Raw genomic sequence first — 16,710 nt, forward strand, 5'->3', positions numbered from 1 at the left:
TCCGGGTATGGGTCTTCGGGAGCGGGCGTTCCTTCTTGATTGACAGCCTTCCGAGAGGCTTCCGACGGTCGCATCCATCGCGTCACTCGTAGCCGAAAGAAGCCGAACGTCGGTGCGGCTCTATACTGCGCCTGCGCACCGACGTTCGGCTTCTTTCGGAAAATCGTGACGCGATGGATGCGACCGTCGGAAGCCTCTCGGAAGCCTGTCAATCAAGAAGGAACGCCCATTCCCGAAGCCCATACCCGGAAGCGACGGAGAGGATGCATCTCGTAAACGGGTAAGTAATGCTCATATTTTAAAATAAATAGCCGATTCCCCTAGAGAAAACGAGCAGGAATCTAAGGGGGAAAAGTGCCCTCTAAGGCCGGGTACACACGGACAAACATGTATGGTGAAAGCGGTCCGTCGGACCGTTTTCACCATACATGTCTGCCAGAGGGCTTCTGTACGATGGTTGTACACACCATCGTACAGAAGTCCGCGCGTAAACAATACGCGGGGCGTGTCCGCGGTGTCGCCGCGTCGATGACGCGGTGTCGCCGCGACAATGACGCGGCGACGTGGGCGGCCCGCCTTTAAAATGCTTCCACGCATGCGTCGAAGTCATTCGACGCATGCGAGGGACGGCGGGCGCCTGGACATGTACGGTAGGTCTGTACTGACGACCGTACATGTCCGAGCGGGCTGAATTCCAGCGGGCTGTTTTAAAACAAGTCCAGGAATATTTGCCCGCTGGGAAAAGGCCCGGCGGGCAAATGTTTGCTGGAATTCGGCCCGCTCGCGCCCACACACGAGCAAACATGTCTGCTGAAACTGGCCTGCGGGCCAGTTTCAGCAGACATGTTTGCTCGTGAGTATGGGGCCTAAGGGTGAACCCCCGCTTTAAAATAGAAAAAACTGGTCATTTCACTTTGTTGCAGGTTTTGTACCCTGAAATGCAACCGATGTACAGTATTTGTTGTTTGTGTGCCTGTTCTTCTACCTTCGTTGAAAATGTAAATAGAAATCACTGGAAAAGTAAAAACTAGAACTATGCTTTTAATATTTTTCCACTAGAGTTCAGTGTTTGTTATGGTTGTAATGACCACTGGGGGGCGACCAAGGGTTAGCATTGCAATGACTTGTGTTTATTCTCTCGCCCTTTCCTAGTCCCGTGACAGGCGGGTCAGCTGACACATCACGTGTGGTGAAGAGACGTCTTGTGACCCGTGTGGAGTGTGATAGGAAGAAGCTCAGTACTCAGGTCTGCTGCGTGAGAAGATATTCAGCTCGGACTACTATGGAGGCTTTGCTGACATGGACTCTACTGCTGGGCGCACTGCTACATCCGGGCACAGCGCTGGTCAGGTGAGAGAGAGATGGGTGTGTGGGAAGGACTCCATGGACAGGTAAAGGGCGGGGCTATGGTGTACTCTATGTATGGGTGAGGGGTGCTCTGTGTGTAGGTGGGAAGGGGGTGCCCTATGTGTAGGGGGTACTCTATGTGTAGATGTGTAGGGGGTGCTCTATGTGTAGGTGGGAAGGGGGTGCTCTATGTGTAGGGGGTACTCTATGTGTAGGTGGGAAGGGGGTGCTCTGTGTTTAGATGGGAAGGGTGTGCCCTATGTGTAGGGGGTGCTCTATGTGTAGGTGGGAAGGGGGTGCTCTATGTGTAGGTGGTGGGGGTGCCCTATGTGTAGGGGGTGCTCTAGGTGGAGGGGGGTGCTCTAGGTGGAGGGGGGTGCTCTAGGTGGAGGGGGGTGCTCTATGTGTAGGTGGGAAGGGGGTGCTCTATGTGTAGGTGGGAAGGGGGTGCTCTAGGTGGAGGGGGGTGCTCTAGGTGGAGGGGGGTGCTCTAGGTGGAGGGGGGTGCTCTATTTGTAGGGGGTGCTCTATGTAGGTGAGAAGGGGGTGCTCGATGTGTAGGGGGTGCTCTATGTGTAGGTGAGAAGGGGGTGCTCTATGTGTAGGTGAGAAGGGGGTGCTCTATGTGTATTTGGGAAGGGGGTGCTCTATGTGGAGGGGGTGCTCTATGTGTAGGTGGGAAGGGGGTACTCTATGTGTAGGTGGTGGGGGTGCTCTAGGTGGGGGGGGGGCGCTCTATGTGTATTTGGGAAGGGGGTGCTCTATGTGTAGGTGGGAAGGGGGTGCTCTATGTGTGGGTGGAGGGGAGGTGCTCTATGTGTAGGTGGGAAGGGGTGCTCTAGGTGGAGGGGAGGTGCTCTATGTGTAGGTGGGAAGGGGGTGCTCTAGGTGGAGGGGGGTGCTCTAGGTGGAGGGGGGTGCTCTATTTGTAGGGGGTGCTCTATGTAGGTGAGAAGGGGGTGCTCGATGTGTAGGGGGTGCTCTATGTGTAGGTGAGAAGGGGGTGCTCTATGTGTAGGTGAGAAGGGGGTGCTCTATGTGTATTTGGGAAGGGGGTGCTCTATGTGGAGGGGGTGCTCTATGTGTAGGTGGTGGGGGTGCTCTAGGTGGAGGGGGGGCGCTCTATGTGTAGGTGGGAAGGGGGTGCTCTATGTGTGGGTGGAGGGGAGGTGCTCTATGTGTAGGTGGGAAGGGGTGCTCTAGGTGGAGGGGAGGTGCTCTATGTGTAGGTGGGAAGGGGGTGCTCTAGGTGGAGGGGGGGTGCTCTAGGTGGAGGGGAGGTGCTCTATGTGTAGGTGGGAGGGGGGTGCTCTAGGTGGAGGGGAGGTGCTCTATGTGTAGGTGGGAAGGGGGGTGCTCTATGTGGAGGGGGTACTCTATGTGTAGGTGGGAAGGGGGGTGCTCTATGTGGAGGGGGTACTCTATGTGTAGGTGGGAAGGGGGGTGCTCTATGTGGAGGGGGTACTCTATGTGTAGGTGGGAAGGGGGGTGCTCTGTGTGTAGGTGGGAAGGGGGTGCTCTATGTGTGGGTGGGAAGGGGGTGCTCTATGTGTAGGGGGTGCTCTATGTGTAGGGGGGAAGGGGGTGCTCTAGGTGTAGGGGGTGCTCTATGTGTAGGTGGGAAGGGGGTGCTCTATGTGTAGCTCAGGCTGGACAATGTGTGGGAATTCCAGGAGCAGTGATGTCACCTATAGGTTCCTATGAACGAGGGGTTGTTTGTGATCCCTTCTCTTCTGAGCAGCTGACACAGGAGAGCTGGAGCTGCAGGATCATGTGACTGGAGCAGATTGGAAATGGGTAGGCAGTGGCACACAGAGCTATTATACGTGGTAGGCAGTGGCACACAGAGCTATTATACGTGGTAGGCAGTGGCACACAGAGCTATTATACGTGGTAGGCAGTGGCACACAGAGCTATTATACGTGGTAGGCAGTGGCACACAGAGCTATTATACGTGGTAGGCAGTGGCACACAGAGCTATTATACGTGGTAGGCAGTGGCACACAGAGCTATTATACGTGGTAGGGAACATTTTTAGGAATAGGTACAGTTAGGCCTTTAGTCTCCACTTGAAATTGCTTTCAAGGTAGCATTTCAGTGCTACTTGGAAGACATCAGTGCGACTTCATGTAGAGATGTCTATGCAAGTTGACCTTCCAAAAAATAGTACAGGATCTACTTTGAAAATTGGTGTGACTCCGACGTCGCACCAATGAGACCGATTCCAATGCACATAGTAGGGTGCTGTGATTTGAAACTGTCAAGTCGCTTCAGTGTGACCAGGGGCTAAAAGAAGAACTAAAGTTTCACTGTTATAAAGAGCGAGCTGACAGTCTTTTTATTGCAGAAGACATGCAATATGTTCTCTGCAATAAGATGCACCTACCTACTCACTATCTTCTCCAGCATGTAATCTGAGCTGCGCATGCATAGCTCAATTTACACCGCTGGCGCAGGGATGACGGTGTAGGAGTGACACAATCCTGTGCCGCCAAATTTGGTTGGCCGAAGACTGGCATGCAGCAGAAGATGTCAGTGCTGACAAGGAACAGGACTGCTGAAGTTAAGGTAAGTTTACGTCCGGTTTAAGGACTTGTTCACATGTGAGGTTGTAATACGCCACAGGTAAGCCTCGGTTTTACACCCCCCCCCTTCCGCACTACACCCTTTAGCTGCAGAGGTACCAGCCAGAGGTGTACGCATGCCACGATGCTTTGCAGCAATGCCAAAGCATGCCACTTTCGCCAGGTTTAGTGCGCGCAGTTTGTAAACCGAACGAAAGCCGTTCACCTGGTTTTGGCGCACTAGTATGGGATACAAAGGCTAAAGCATTGGGTCCGAACACAGATCGCTCTTTAACCACGTCACTACTGGCCCCTAGTCATTTGACGTCCACAGATGGGATCTCCAATCCTGGGTGGACGTCATATGATGTCCTGGGATTTGTGCAGTGATATCTGAATGATGCCTGCATCTAGAGGCATCATTCAGATATCATTCTTTAGTGCCGGCGATCCTGTGCACCAGATCGATCATAGCGGCAGTTCCACCACTTGATTGTTCTTATAGGCGGCGGGAGGGGACATCCCCGCCGCCATCCGGTGCTTCTCCGGGCTCTCCTGTGCCAATCGGGGACCGGAGAAAGAATCGTCCGGCGCAGGCTAGGAAGCATCTCTGACTGTCGGAGGCCCGGGCGCGATCTGAAGACGTCACGCCCGGGTACCTGGAAGTAAACAAAGCCGCGATTGCGGCTAGTAAGCAATACTAAGCATCGCTCCATAAAGAGGACCTGTCACACAAATTTCCTATTACAAGGGATGTTTACATGTATTCCTATGGAGTACCGAAGTTTGGCGCCATTCCATGAGTGTGCGCAATTTTTAGGCGTGACATGTTAGGTATCTATTTACTCAGTGTAACATAATCTTTCATATTTTACAAAAAAATATTGGGCTAACTTTACTGTTTTGTTGTTTTTTTTTTTAATTCATGAAACCATTTGTTTTAAAAAAAAGTTTGAAAAATTATTGCGCAAATACCGTGCAAGCTAAAACGTTGCAATGACCGTCGTTTTATTCCCTAGGGTGTCTGCTAAAAAACATATATAATGTTTGGGGGTTCTGCGTAATTTTCGAGCAAAAGAATGATGATTTGTACATGTAGGAGAGAAGTGCCAGAATAGGCCTGGTATTGAAGTGGTTAAAGAGTACCACAAAGTAAATAAGCTCAAAAACATTAAGCCCTGTTCACATACAGTGATCTTATTATGATCGCAGGTTACCCAGAGGACACAGTTTTCTGTGCGTCATATTCATGCTGCAATGCACTCTGGAGGTGTGGTGAAGTGAGCTACAATAAAATGCAGGCATGCTGTATCTTATCTTATATCATACAAGAAGGGATCACATGTCTCTGTACAAACACACATTGAGAAATATGTTCATATGAAACTGATTTTTCTTTTTTTTTTTCCCTTTAAGACCTAATCCCCCTTTTGCACAAATGTACTGAATGCACCCATATTAATAAAAAAAACACACAGGCTCCTGCAGACTAGCTAAGATTCTGCTCCTTTAACCACTTAAGCCCCGGACCATATTTCTGGTCAAAGACCAGAGCACTTTTTGCAATTCGGCACTGCGTCGCTTTAACTGACAATTGCGCGGTCGTGCGACGTGGCTCCCAAACAAAATTGGCATCCTTTTTTCCCCCCACAAATGGAGCTTTCTTTTGGTGGTATTTGATCACCTCTGGGGTTTTTAGTTTTTGCGCTATAAACAAAAATAGAGCGACAATTTAGAAAAATAATGAATATTTTTTTACTTTTTACCATAATAAATATCCCCCCAAAAATATATATAAAAAAAGAAAACATTTCCTCAGTTTAGGCCGATACGTATTCTTCGACATATTTTTCGTAAAAAAAAAAATCGCAATAAGCGTTTATTGATTGGTTTGCGCAAAAGTTATAGTGTTTACAAAATAGGGGGTCGTTTTATGGCTTTTTTTTTTTTACTAGTAATGGCGGTGATCAACAATTTTTTTTCTCTCGGTACTGCGACATTATGGCGGACACTTCGGACACTTTTGACACATTTTTGGGATCATTGGCATTTTTATAGCGATCAGTGCTTTAAAAATGCATTGATTACTTTAAAAATACCATTAGCAGGGAAGGGGTTAACACTAGGGGGGCGGGGAAGGGGGTTAAGTATGTTCCCTGGGTGTGTTCTAACTGTAGGGGGGTGGCCTCACTAGGGGAAATGACTGATCGCTGTTCATACATTGTACAGACGGTCAGGCATTTCTCCCCCTGACAGGACCCGGAGCTGTGTGTTTACACACACAGCTCCTGGTCCTCGCTCTGTAACGAGCGAGCGGGGGGCGCGCACGTGCCCCTAGTGCCCGCTTTGTGAGGCGACGTAGAGCTACGTGCTCTCGCACAGGAGAGCGGACCTGCCGCCGTAAGAACTGCGGCGGCTGGTCGGCAACCAGTTAAGGCACACTGTATAGCAAAGAGTTCCTGCTATGTAATTTTTCCATTCCTATTAGAGCTGCACGATTATATATATATATATATATTGGTTCCAAGTAGTTTTCTAGCAAAAAATATTGATTTTTAACTTGAAAAACAAGTGTCAGAAAGATTGACGTTAAGTGGTTAAACTTCCTGCATTTACACACAGAAGTTTGATCTAAGAAGGAAGTTGGTTACAATGTTTCATGTTGTTACAAACAACATACTACCCCATATTTTTTTTCATTTTTTTTTCGCTTTACACAAAGAAGTGTGTATCCCTTTTGATCTAAGAATGAAGCATTAGTTACAATGTTTCATGTTAAGAACTTGGCAGACTGCCCAGATATTTTCTTTAGACAGCTGAGTGAGCAAATGATCTCTCCACTTCTTATATGAAAGAATCGTCAAACTCTGCATTGGAGATCATCAGGGGGGTTGAATCGAGATCACGATCCCCCTGTCTGTGCTGACCACGGTAATCATGGCTGCAGATCCATGATTACTGTGGTCAGATTAGGGAGCACAACCATCACTAACATGGCCTTAAAGGTGGAGTTTGCATTCAATTGTGTTTTATATATATTTATCTTGCCTCTAATTACACAATAGTATAGTAGGCAGTCTGTATTTTTCACCATCTGCTAAAGGAAGAAGCGGGGAATTGCATTACTACTTCAGATTCTTTCTTCACTTCTGAAATGAAGTTATTTGCACACTACATCTGCTGATGTAATGGAGGAAATGTAGATTGCTCCTCTATAAGTATCACTAGAGAAACAATGGGTGCAGGTCAGCAAATGCACGATCATGGAGTATATAAGATGTAAGGGTTGCATACGGCACACACATGAAAAGCTTTGGTGCATGTTGGCGGAAGCTTCTATCGTTTTTCTCTGTCAGTGTCTGTTCAAGCCTTATGCCCCATACAGACGGTCATTTTTTGTGATGGAAAAAAAAATGACGTTTGAAGTGATGAAAAAAAACGACATTTTTGAAACTTCATTTTCAAAAACGATGTAGCATACACACCATCATTTTGAAAAATGATGAACAAAGTGACGGCACTCTAAAGGGGAAGTTCTATTCGCCTTGAGGCTGCTTTTAGCTGGTTACTTGTTAGTAAAAGATGATTCGTGCTTTTTTGTCTGTTACAGCGTGATGAATGTGCTTACTCCATTATGAATGGTAGTTTTACCTCCCGTCTCAAAACTTGCTTCTGGGCATGTGCGGGTTTAAAAACGTCGTTTTGCCCACACACTATCATTTTCATTGACACAAAAAATGACATTTTGAAAAACGACACAAAAAATTCGAGCATGTTCGAATTTTTTTTTTTGTCATTTTTCAGAAGACATAAAATGACATTTTGCCCACACACGATCATTTTAATTGACATTTTTAAAAATGTCATTTTATTTCATCACAAAAAATGACCGTCTGTACGCGGCATTATGCCGCGTACACACGATCATTTTTCAGCATGAAAGAAAACGTCGTTTTTCAGCATGTCTAAAAAAACAACGTTTTCCCAACTTCATCATTAAAAACGACGTTGCCCACACACCATCGTTTTTAAAAATGATCTAGCAAAGCGCGGTGACGTACAACACGTACGACGACACTATAAAGGGGAAGTTCTATTCGCCTTGGGGCTGATTTAGCTGATTCCTTGTTAGTAAAAGACGATTTGCGCTTTTCTGTCTGTTACAGCGTGTTGAATGTGCTTACTCCATTATGAACGCTAGTTTTACCAGAACGAGCGCTCCCATCTCATAACTTGCTTCTGAGCATGCACAGGTTTTTAACGTAGTTTTAGCCCACACACGATCATTTTTTACAACCCGAAAAACGACATAGTTTAAAAGGACGTTAAAAAAATGCAGCATGTTTGAAAAAAAATGTTGTCGTTTTTCAGAACATGATAAATGATGTGCAGCCCACACACGATCATTTAAAATGACGTTTTTAAAAAACAAAGTTTTTTTTTCCATGCCGAAAAATGATCGTGTGTACGCGGCATTAGGCTTCATTTTACCCACATATTTGTGCAGTCATTCATTGTATGGCCAGCTTTGGACCAAGCTGGATACTAATGCCTGGAATTTTTCTTTAAAACCACAATGCATGGTATGGTAGTGCTGTGTACAAGTGTAAGCAGAAGACTTTTTTTTTCTTCAGTGTTGCCGAGTTGTATAGATCAGAGACACAGAGCCAATATTTAGTGACTGTACAGGTAACCTATACAGATTTTGTTCAGTTGCTCAACCATAAGTCTTGCCACATCCTGAGACGTGGCACTGAATGACTACAGGCAGCAGTATTGGCTGCTGTAGGTTGCAGAGCATTGCATGCATTTCCCTTTAAACTACATTATCAGGAAAAGCAAGCCTAATGCCGCGTACACACCATCACTTTATGTGATGAAAAAAAACGACGTTTTTAAAAACGTCACTTTAAATGACCGTGTGTGGGGGAAAACGTTGTTTTATGTCTTGTGAAAAATGACAAAAAAAATTGAAGCATGCTTCAATTTTATGTGTCGTTTTTCAAAACGTTGTTTTTTACTTCACAGAAATTGACCGTGTGTAGCAAAAAACGAAGTTTTTACACCTGCGCATGCCCAGAAGCTAGTTATGAGGCGAGCTTCAATGGAAAAACGTGGTGAACGTAACCTCACTTTGCTAGAACATTGTGAAAAAACGATGGTGTGTAGGCAACTTCGTCTTTGAAAATTGAAGTTTCAAAATCGTCGTTTTTTACTTCACAGAAAATGTCGTTTTTTTTTTCATCACATAAAGTGATGGTGTGTATGCGGCATTACACTGACTGAAATTTGTCTGGTTCCCGCCAAATTTCAATCGGCGTGTAACTCACTGCTTGACTGAAGTTGATCGACTTCTGTCAAAGGGACTTGTTGGAAAATCATCTTCTTCAATCGGCCTCTGATCCGTGTATTCCTATTATGACCGCTGAGGTGCTGCTGTGAGAATACAATATCCGCGTGTGTATTCCTACATCCACCTCGTGTGTGTGTGGATATGGGAATCTGTTAGTATTTCTTCATTCAGTGTATTGCCAGGTTATCCATGTTGTAGCAAAGCTGGTATTTGCTGTCGTTGTGCATGTCTAGACAGATTCGTTTTTTGATCTTCGACTGTTTACTACAGATGACAGGGCCGCTCATATTCTCACATGTATTGGCTGCATTTCTTGGTGTGTTTTATTATAAAGGTTGTGAGAATCGCATTACAACGCCTTTTGAGGCTGGGAAAATTTCATACCATGTTGAGCTAGTTTAAAGTGTTGCCTAATGACAGTACTGACTCTAATATTGTCGCCACCTACCTGAAAAAAAGAGCCAATTAAGAATAAGAATGCCTTTTTAATGATGACAACTTTAATTGCATCCATCACCTTTTCTGTGATAGAAATACCTACCACCAGACCTCCAGGGGTTGTCCTTGACCCAGTGCCGTGAGCGCTTTGGTCCTCCATCGATCTGGGGATCCATGTGGTATTGTGTATCTTTTCCATAGGCCCTAATGGCTCATGCACACTGCAGCTCACAGAAGCGCCTCCTACAGGCTTTTGAGCTCTCGTTATTTCTGCCTGGAAATTTTTCTCCATGTTGGCCAATGTGTCCATGCACACTATGGCTTTTTCAGTTTACAGGCATTTTACTCTTACTGGCAGGGTGGATATAAATCATTCCCCCACTATACATCATTTTCCCCTTCATATTAGTATCTGTTGCTCCCTCCACAGCCCCCCCCCCTTCACATCACACCCCACAGCACTGCTCCCCTTTTCACATCACAGCCCCCCCCCTTCACATCACACCCCACAGCACTGCTCCCCTTTTCACATCACACCCCACAGCCCCCCCTTCACATCACACCCCACAGCACTGCTCCCCTTTTCACATCACACAGCACTGTCCCCTTCAAGTCACTTATTGCCCCTGGACCCTCACAGCCATTTGCCAATGCTTTCCTACCCTATACTGAGTGTGGGATTAGAAGTTGCCGGGTGTTAAGTTTTGATATTAACAAGCTGGTAATTGGTTGCAAGGACCACCCAATGTCCTAGCAACCAATCACCTGTTAAAGTGGTTGTATACCCTGTTACACCACTTGTTCCTACAGGTAAGCCTATAAGGCTAAACTGCAATAACGAGCTTTATTTACTTTATCAGCCATATCGTTTTAGCTGAAGTTTAAAAAAAAAAGTTTTTTTCAATTCGCAGTTTGTGCTTCTACATGTAATGACATCAGATACTGTGTGTTTCCTGCCTTATAAACTGACCAAAACATGCTGTTCACTGAGCAGACTGGAGGGGAAGATCTGATGTAGGAAGATGAATTGCTGAACAGGAACAGCAAATTGCTTACACAAGATCTGCAAGTAGCTACAAAGGTTGGGAAATATTTGTACATCACAAGGGCATCTGTAAATTGTTTGCCAAACAATAATAAAAGACCTACTATGTTTGGATACTTGAAAAGAGATAAGGTTTGCCATTTAAAATATTGCAGTTTCCACAGCCTAAAGAAAGGTCCAACACTTGAATGTATAGTTGTTTTGTACTTAATTCCTTTATTATGATCAATTAACCCAGAGTGCTCTGGAGGGCTTTGTTATGTATTCTAATGAATATTTTGTAAAACTAGCATTATATATATATAGGTAGCAAGAAAACTCGCAGAAGTAATACTGATATTAAAGTGATATCAAAGGATAAATGCACTTTTTTTTTTTTTTTGGAGATAGTACATTTTTTTTTATTTAATTTTTTTTTGGAGCCTGTAAAGCATTTCACCAGCGATCATCAGATCTGTCAGTGTATCTATGTGCCCTTACAGGCAAGCAGATACACTGACAGGAAGAATCGATGAACTACCTCCTCTGTGCCGTCGTAGTTTGAGAACTACAAGAGATGTCAGGGCTTGTAGCTCATTCACAGAGCTGTGTAAAATAATTAATGACTTGATGCTGTGTGCAGAGCCCCGCACAGCTGTGCTGATTTAAAGTGACCACTGGTACGGGAAACTTCTCCCCGTACTGCTGTCAGGGGTGGTACTTGAGTGTGCTCGCGTTCGAGCCGCCTCTGTGTCTATGGGTCACAAAGAGCGTGGTTCAGTCTCGCCCCCCACTCCCTCCTCCCTGTCTGGCATTGACAGCAGCAGGAACCAATGACTCCATTGGCTGTTGCAGCCAATGAGGAGGCAGAGACCCAAGAGAGCAGAGGCTCTCGTGCACATCGCTGAATCGCAATCGAGCTTGGGTAATTTTTTTGGGGGCAGGGGGGGGCTGCATGCGGAAATTCTTCTGCCCTAAACAAAGGTAGAAGAGGGCAACATAATACTAGAGCAATAAACAACAATGATAGCTACTCAGCTGTTCCTCCTGTGGCTCTCAGCAAGGAGGTGCGGCCACTGGCCCCGTTTACTATAATAACAGATCGCCGGTAGCTGCACCTATTTGCAATTGCCTGCAGTGATTGCTGTTGGACGCAGGCAAAGTGCATCCAGCAGCGATCACCATAGGCAATCACTGGCTGTGCAGAGAGCCATGAATATGTCATGAACAGATTCATGACTCTCTGCACAGCCGGTGATTGCCTGTGGTGATCGCTGCTGGATGCACTTTGTCTGCGTCCAACATCAATCACTGCAGGCAATTGCAAATAGGTGCAGCTACCGGCGATCTGTTATTATAGTGATTGGGGCACATACATCAGCTACATTCACACCGGAGATTAGGGCCAGTGCAAATTGTAATAACCCCCTTTGATCCAGCCATTACCTCATTTACTCCCCTGGCGCCCCTGCATTCCCTACTGCTGGGGCTATTGCAGACCTGGCATCCCCCCAGATGTGCATTTGCTTGGCTTGTCCATGCAGGCTGATGTGGATGCTATGTTTGCTAAGCATCCCTACAGATGTTCTGGGGCCATGGGTTGAACACCCCTGCTGTAATGGGTTTTTGTTACTTTTATTTAAAGTTTCTAAATTGTTGTGTGGTTTTTTTTTTGTTTTTTTTTTTCTTATCTATATGCAATTTTAAAAATAAACTCAAAATGCATGACCAGGGCTTCCAGGGCACTGTGGGGTAACAGACCAAGATAATGAATTGCAAAATCACTGTACATTTCTTTGAAAGTGTTGCACTTTTTTTTTGCCCTATCTTTAGTTGACCTTTTGAAAAAGTGCTGCAGATTATCTGCTCCTATACCTGACCTTTTTATTATTGATAAAGGAAGCTCCTGTGAATTGGAGATTACAGAATGTTGTTTTAATGTGCCAATGTTTCATCCATTCTCTGCCTTCACCTGTTTGCCTCTTTTCAGAATTCCTCTGAAGAAAATGGCCACAATTCGGCACACCATGGCTAATTCCACAAAAGAGCTAAAGGACTGCATAGGATCAAGCCACAAATACTACCCTGGATTCCCTACGAGCACAGAGCCCACCCCAGAGACTCTGCTCAACTACCTGGATGTAAGTATTCCTCCACTTTCTGAGAACGTTCCAGACACCATCTAATGCAGGGGTCTGCAACCTACGGTCCGCTGGCTGCACCCGGCTTGCCGCTGCTAATTCACATGCAAACGGATATTTTTTGTAGAGCCGGTGGTTGGTTTTCTTCTTTCTAAGAAGCCGCTCAGCTGTTATCCCCAAGCAGTGGGAGGGAAACATTTATTTTAAAGGGACAGTGTAAAATAAAAATTCAATGCACCCCATACTTCCGTGCTTGTGCAGAAGTGAACGCATACGCAAGTCTCAAATGTAAACCAGGGCTCGACAAATCCCGGGCGCCAGGTCGCCATGGCAACTAGAAATAGGGTCCTGGCGACTTGGCTTGGAAGGGGGGCAAAAAAAAAAAACTTTTTTTTTTTTTTTTTTTTTTTTTTTGTGAGCTGGGGCCATCTGGTGGTGAGCCGTTGGTATTATGGTATTACAAGTTATTACCACCAGATGTGAGCTGGCGCCATCTGGTGGTGGCCGTTGGTATTACAAGTTAAGCATTACAAGTTAAACAGCAATGCTAATGTTGTTTTTCACTATTTTCACTGCCATCTTCTTCCCTCTAATTAGAATCCCCAAACATTATATATATTTTTTATCCTAACACCCTAGAGAATAAAATAGCGATCGTTGCAATACTTTCTGTCACGCCGTATTTGCGCAGCTTACGTATGTGTTCGCTTCTGCGCGCAAGCTCGTCGGGACGGGGCGCGTTTTCTGGCTCCTTACTTTTTTGCCTGGCTCCTAGATTCCAAGCAAATTTGTCAACCCCTGATGTAAACGGCGTTCAAGCCACACATGTGAGTTTTCACCGTGATTGTTGGAGTAAGAGCAATAACTCTACCGCAAGGACTTCTCTGTAACTCTAAATTCGGTAACCTGTAAAAGTTCTTAAAGCATCGCCTATGGAGATTTTTAAGTATTGTGGTTTGTCGGTCATTCTAGGAGTGTGCACACTTTTAAAGCATGACTTGTTAGGTATCTTATTATTATCTTCATTTATTAGCAGGTAAATGCGGCCCTCCATGCAATCGCATACAGTGAATCTGGCCTTTAAGGCCCTTTTCACACTACAAAATAAATCCGTTTTAATAATCTGTATTAAAATCCGTCAGATAATGTTAAAAAACTGAAGTTATATGTCCTTTATAACATATCATTAAAGTCTATGGGATTTTTTTATGTTCCGTAAAGATCCGTAATAGTCCGTTATAACGTACGGACGTTAGTTATTACGGAATATGTGACGGGTCTTGCACTAATTTTTTTTCCGTTGCAAGTAACGGATATATTAACGTCCGTTATATTTTAACACTGAAGTCTATGGCGCACGGACGTTAGTAAATGTCTCCGTAAATGTCCGTTATGTTAACGGACGTTAATTTTACTGAGCATGCTCAGTAAAGACTTCTGGAGCTGGACTTCAAGAAAGGGTGAAATGGTTTTTATTAACGGACGTTAGAAAGGAATGATATAACGGATGTATACGGATAAACATTATCTGTTTTCAATAAAGGAAGAATGGTAAAATATTTATCCGTATGAATCCGTTAATAAACGTCCATTAATAGGTGTAATAACAGTAGTAACGGATATTATAAAACGGACATACAATCCATAGTGTGAAAGAAGCCTAAGTGGAAAGAGGTTGCGGACCCCTGATCTTATGTCTCTTAGGAATTGTTCTCCTAGGTGGGATGCATTCATGCCCTGTGCAGAGCCATGTTTACCTGCACAGGGATGCACAGATATCCTCCTTATGAACCAATGTCATTGGTTGTCAGAATGCCAGTGAGTGGAAGGTTGTACTGGTGCGCAATTGCAGCCTGTGGATTTGTGTATCTAAAAGGCAGGCTTGTATACAGTTTTTGCCCAATTTGTAAGGAATTTGCCAGGGTCCCCCCCAACAGAAACCCAAAGGCACCCTGGTTGAAAAATGTTGGTCTAGCATTTAACTCGGTCAAAGGTTGTGGAAAGCTGCCTGTTCTGGGCAAGTTACTGGTCTAAGCTGTGCTACAGTAGGCACATCTCTGTAGTCTTTTTATCGCCCCCTAGTGGTATTGTGTCTCCACATCTGCAATGTAGTTGTAGTTTAAACACTATTGGCTAAGTAATAAATGCAAATAAACACTTGGGCCCTTTTCACATGGGGCAGATTCTGTTGCAATCAGCAGGGAATCTCTGAGTGGATCCCATGCTGATTGGAGCAGAGTGGGTGGATGACACAGCTTTGTCTGCTCAGTGGGGTAGATTCAGGTACCTTTTGCGGCGGCGTATCTCCAGATACGCCGCTGTAATTTGAATTCCGCGCCCGCGTAGTGTTACGCCGATTCACAAAGGCAGTTACGCTGAAAAAATAGGCTTCCTCCACCGACGTAACTTGATTGCGGCGGCGTAGAATTGTGTGCAATATAACTTTGGCCGCTAGGGGCGCTTCCGTTGTTGTCGGCGTATAATATGCTAATTTCTTAGATACGCCGATTCACAAACGTACACGCGCCCGGTGTTCGTTTTTTACGTCGTTTGCGTTAAGGCTTTTTCGGTGTAAGGCTGCTCCTGCTATTAGAAGGCGCAGCCAATGTTAAAGCGGGAGTTCACCCATTAAACTATTTTTTTCAAACAATCCCCTTAGATTAATGCTCGTTTTGTCTAGGGGAATCGGCTAGAGCTGTACTTACCGTTTTCGAGATGCATCTTCTCCGTCGCTTCCGGGTATGGGTCTTCGGGAGCGGGCGTTCCTTCTTGATTGACAGTCTTCCGAGAGGCTTCCGACGGTCGCATCCATCGCGTCACTAGTAGCCGAAAGAAGCCGAACGTCGGTGCGGCTCTATACTGCGCCTGCGCACCGACGTTCGGAAAACGCTTCTTTCTAAAAATCCTGACGCGATGGATGCGACCGTCGGAAGCCTCTCGGAAGACTGTCAATCAAAATAGGAACGCCCAGTCCCGCAGCCCATACCCGGAAGCGGCGGAGAAGATGCATCTCGTAAACGGTAAGTACAGCTCATATTTTAAAACAACTAGCCGATTCCCCTAGACAAAACGAGCATCCATCTAAGGGGAAAAAGTGTTATGTACGGGTGAACCTCCGCTTTAAGTATGGACGTCGTTCCCGCGTCACGATTTGAAAATGTTACGTCGTTTTCGTAAGTCGTCCGTGAATGGCACTGGATGCCATTTACGTCGAAACCAATAACGTCCTTGCAACATCATTTAGCGCAATGCACGTCGGGAAATTTTAGGGACGGCGCATGCGCAGTACGTTCGGCGTGGGAACGCGCCTAATTTAAATGATCCACGCCCCCTACCGGATCATTTGAATTGCGCGCGCTTACGCCGGCCCCTTTTGCGCTACGCCACCGCAACTTACAGAGCAAGTGCTTCGTGAATACAGCACTTGCTCCTGTAAGTTACGGCGGCGTAGCGTAAAGACGATACGCTGCGCCGCCGTATCAGTGCGCGCCCCTACCTGAATCTACCCCAGTATCTGCAGAGCCCGCTCTGCTTTATAGGTGGCTAAAAGTATACCGAATCCAGTGTCTGTTTTCACTGGGCTACATAGGAATGAATGAACCTTCTGATCAGGACCACCTGAAAAACTGATGGGCGGACCTGATCAGAAAACCTGTCTGAAAGGGGCCTTGCTGTATATAGTTGTGTAGTTTTCTCAGGTATACACCCATCCTTCTAATACTGTTCTGTAATCTGTTTATCTAGTATGCATCTTGTTGTGTGTTCTGTATATTGTTTTATTACACAGCTGAATGTCGCGTGATCAGTGAAATGATTTACCTGTTAAAATGTCACCTTGCAGTT

At 45.6% G+C, this 16,710-nt stretch overlaps 1 protein-coding gene across 1 annotated transcript in view; it reads left to right on the plus strand.

Moving 5' to 3' along the window:
• The first annotated feature begins 1,171 nt into the window (after positions 1-1,171).
• Positions 1,172-16,710, plus strand: part of LOC120917295 (cathepsin D-like) — a 28,659-nt gene continuing 13,120 nt past the window's right edge. The window contains exons 1-2 of the mRNA XM_040328489.1: positions 1,172-1,350; positions 12,717-12,867. Coding sequence (XP_040184423.1) covers positions 1,283-1,350; positions 12,717-12,867 — 219 coding nt within the window. The 5' untranslated portion in view covers positions 1,172-1,282. The remainder of the gene's footprint in view (positions 1,351-12,716; positions 12,868-16,710) is intronic.

Source organism: Rana temporaria, chromosome 11 (genome assembly GCF_905171775.1).
Source record: "Rana temporaria chromosome 11, aRanTem1.1, whole genome shotgun sequence".
Classification (NCBI taxonomy): Eukaryota; Metazoa; Chordata; class Amphibia; order Anura; family Ranidae; genus Rana; species Rana temporaria.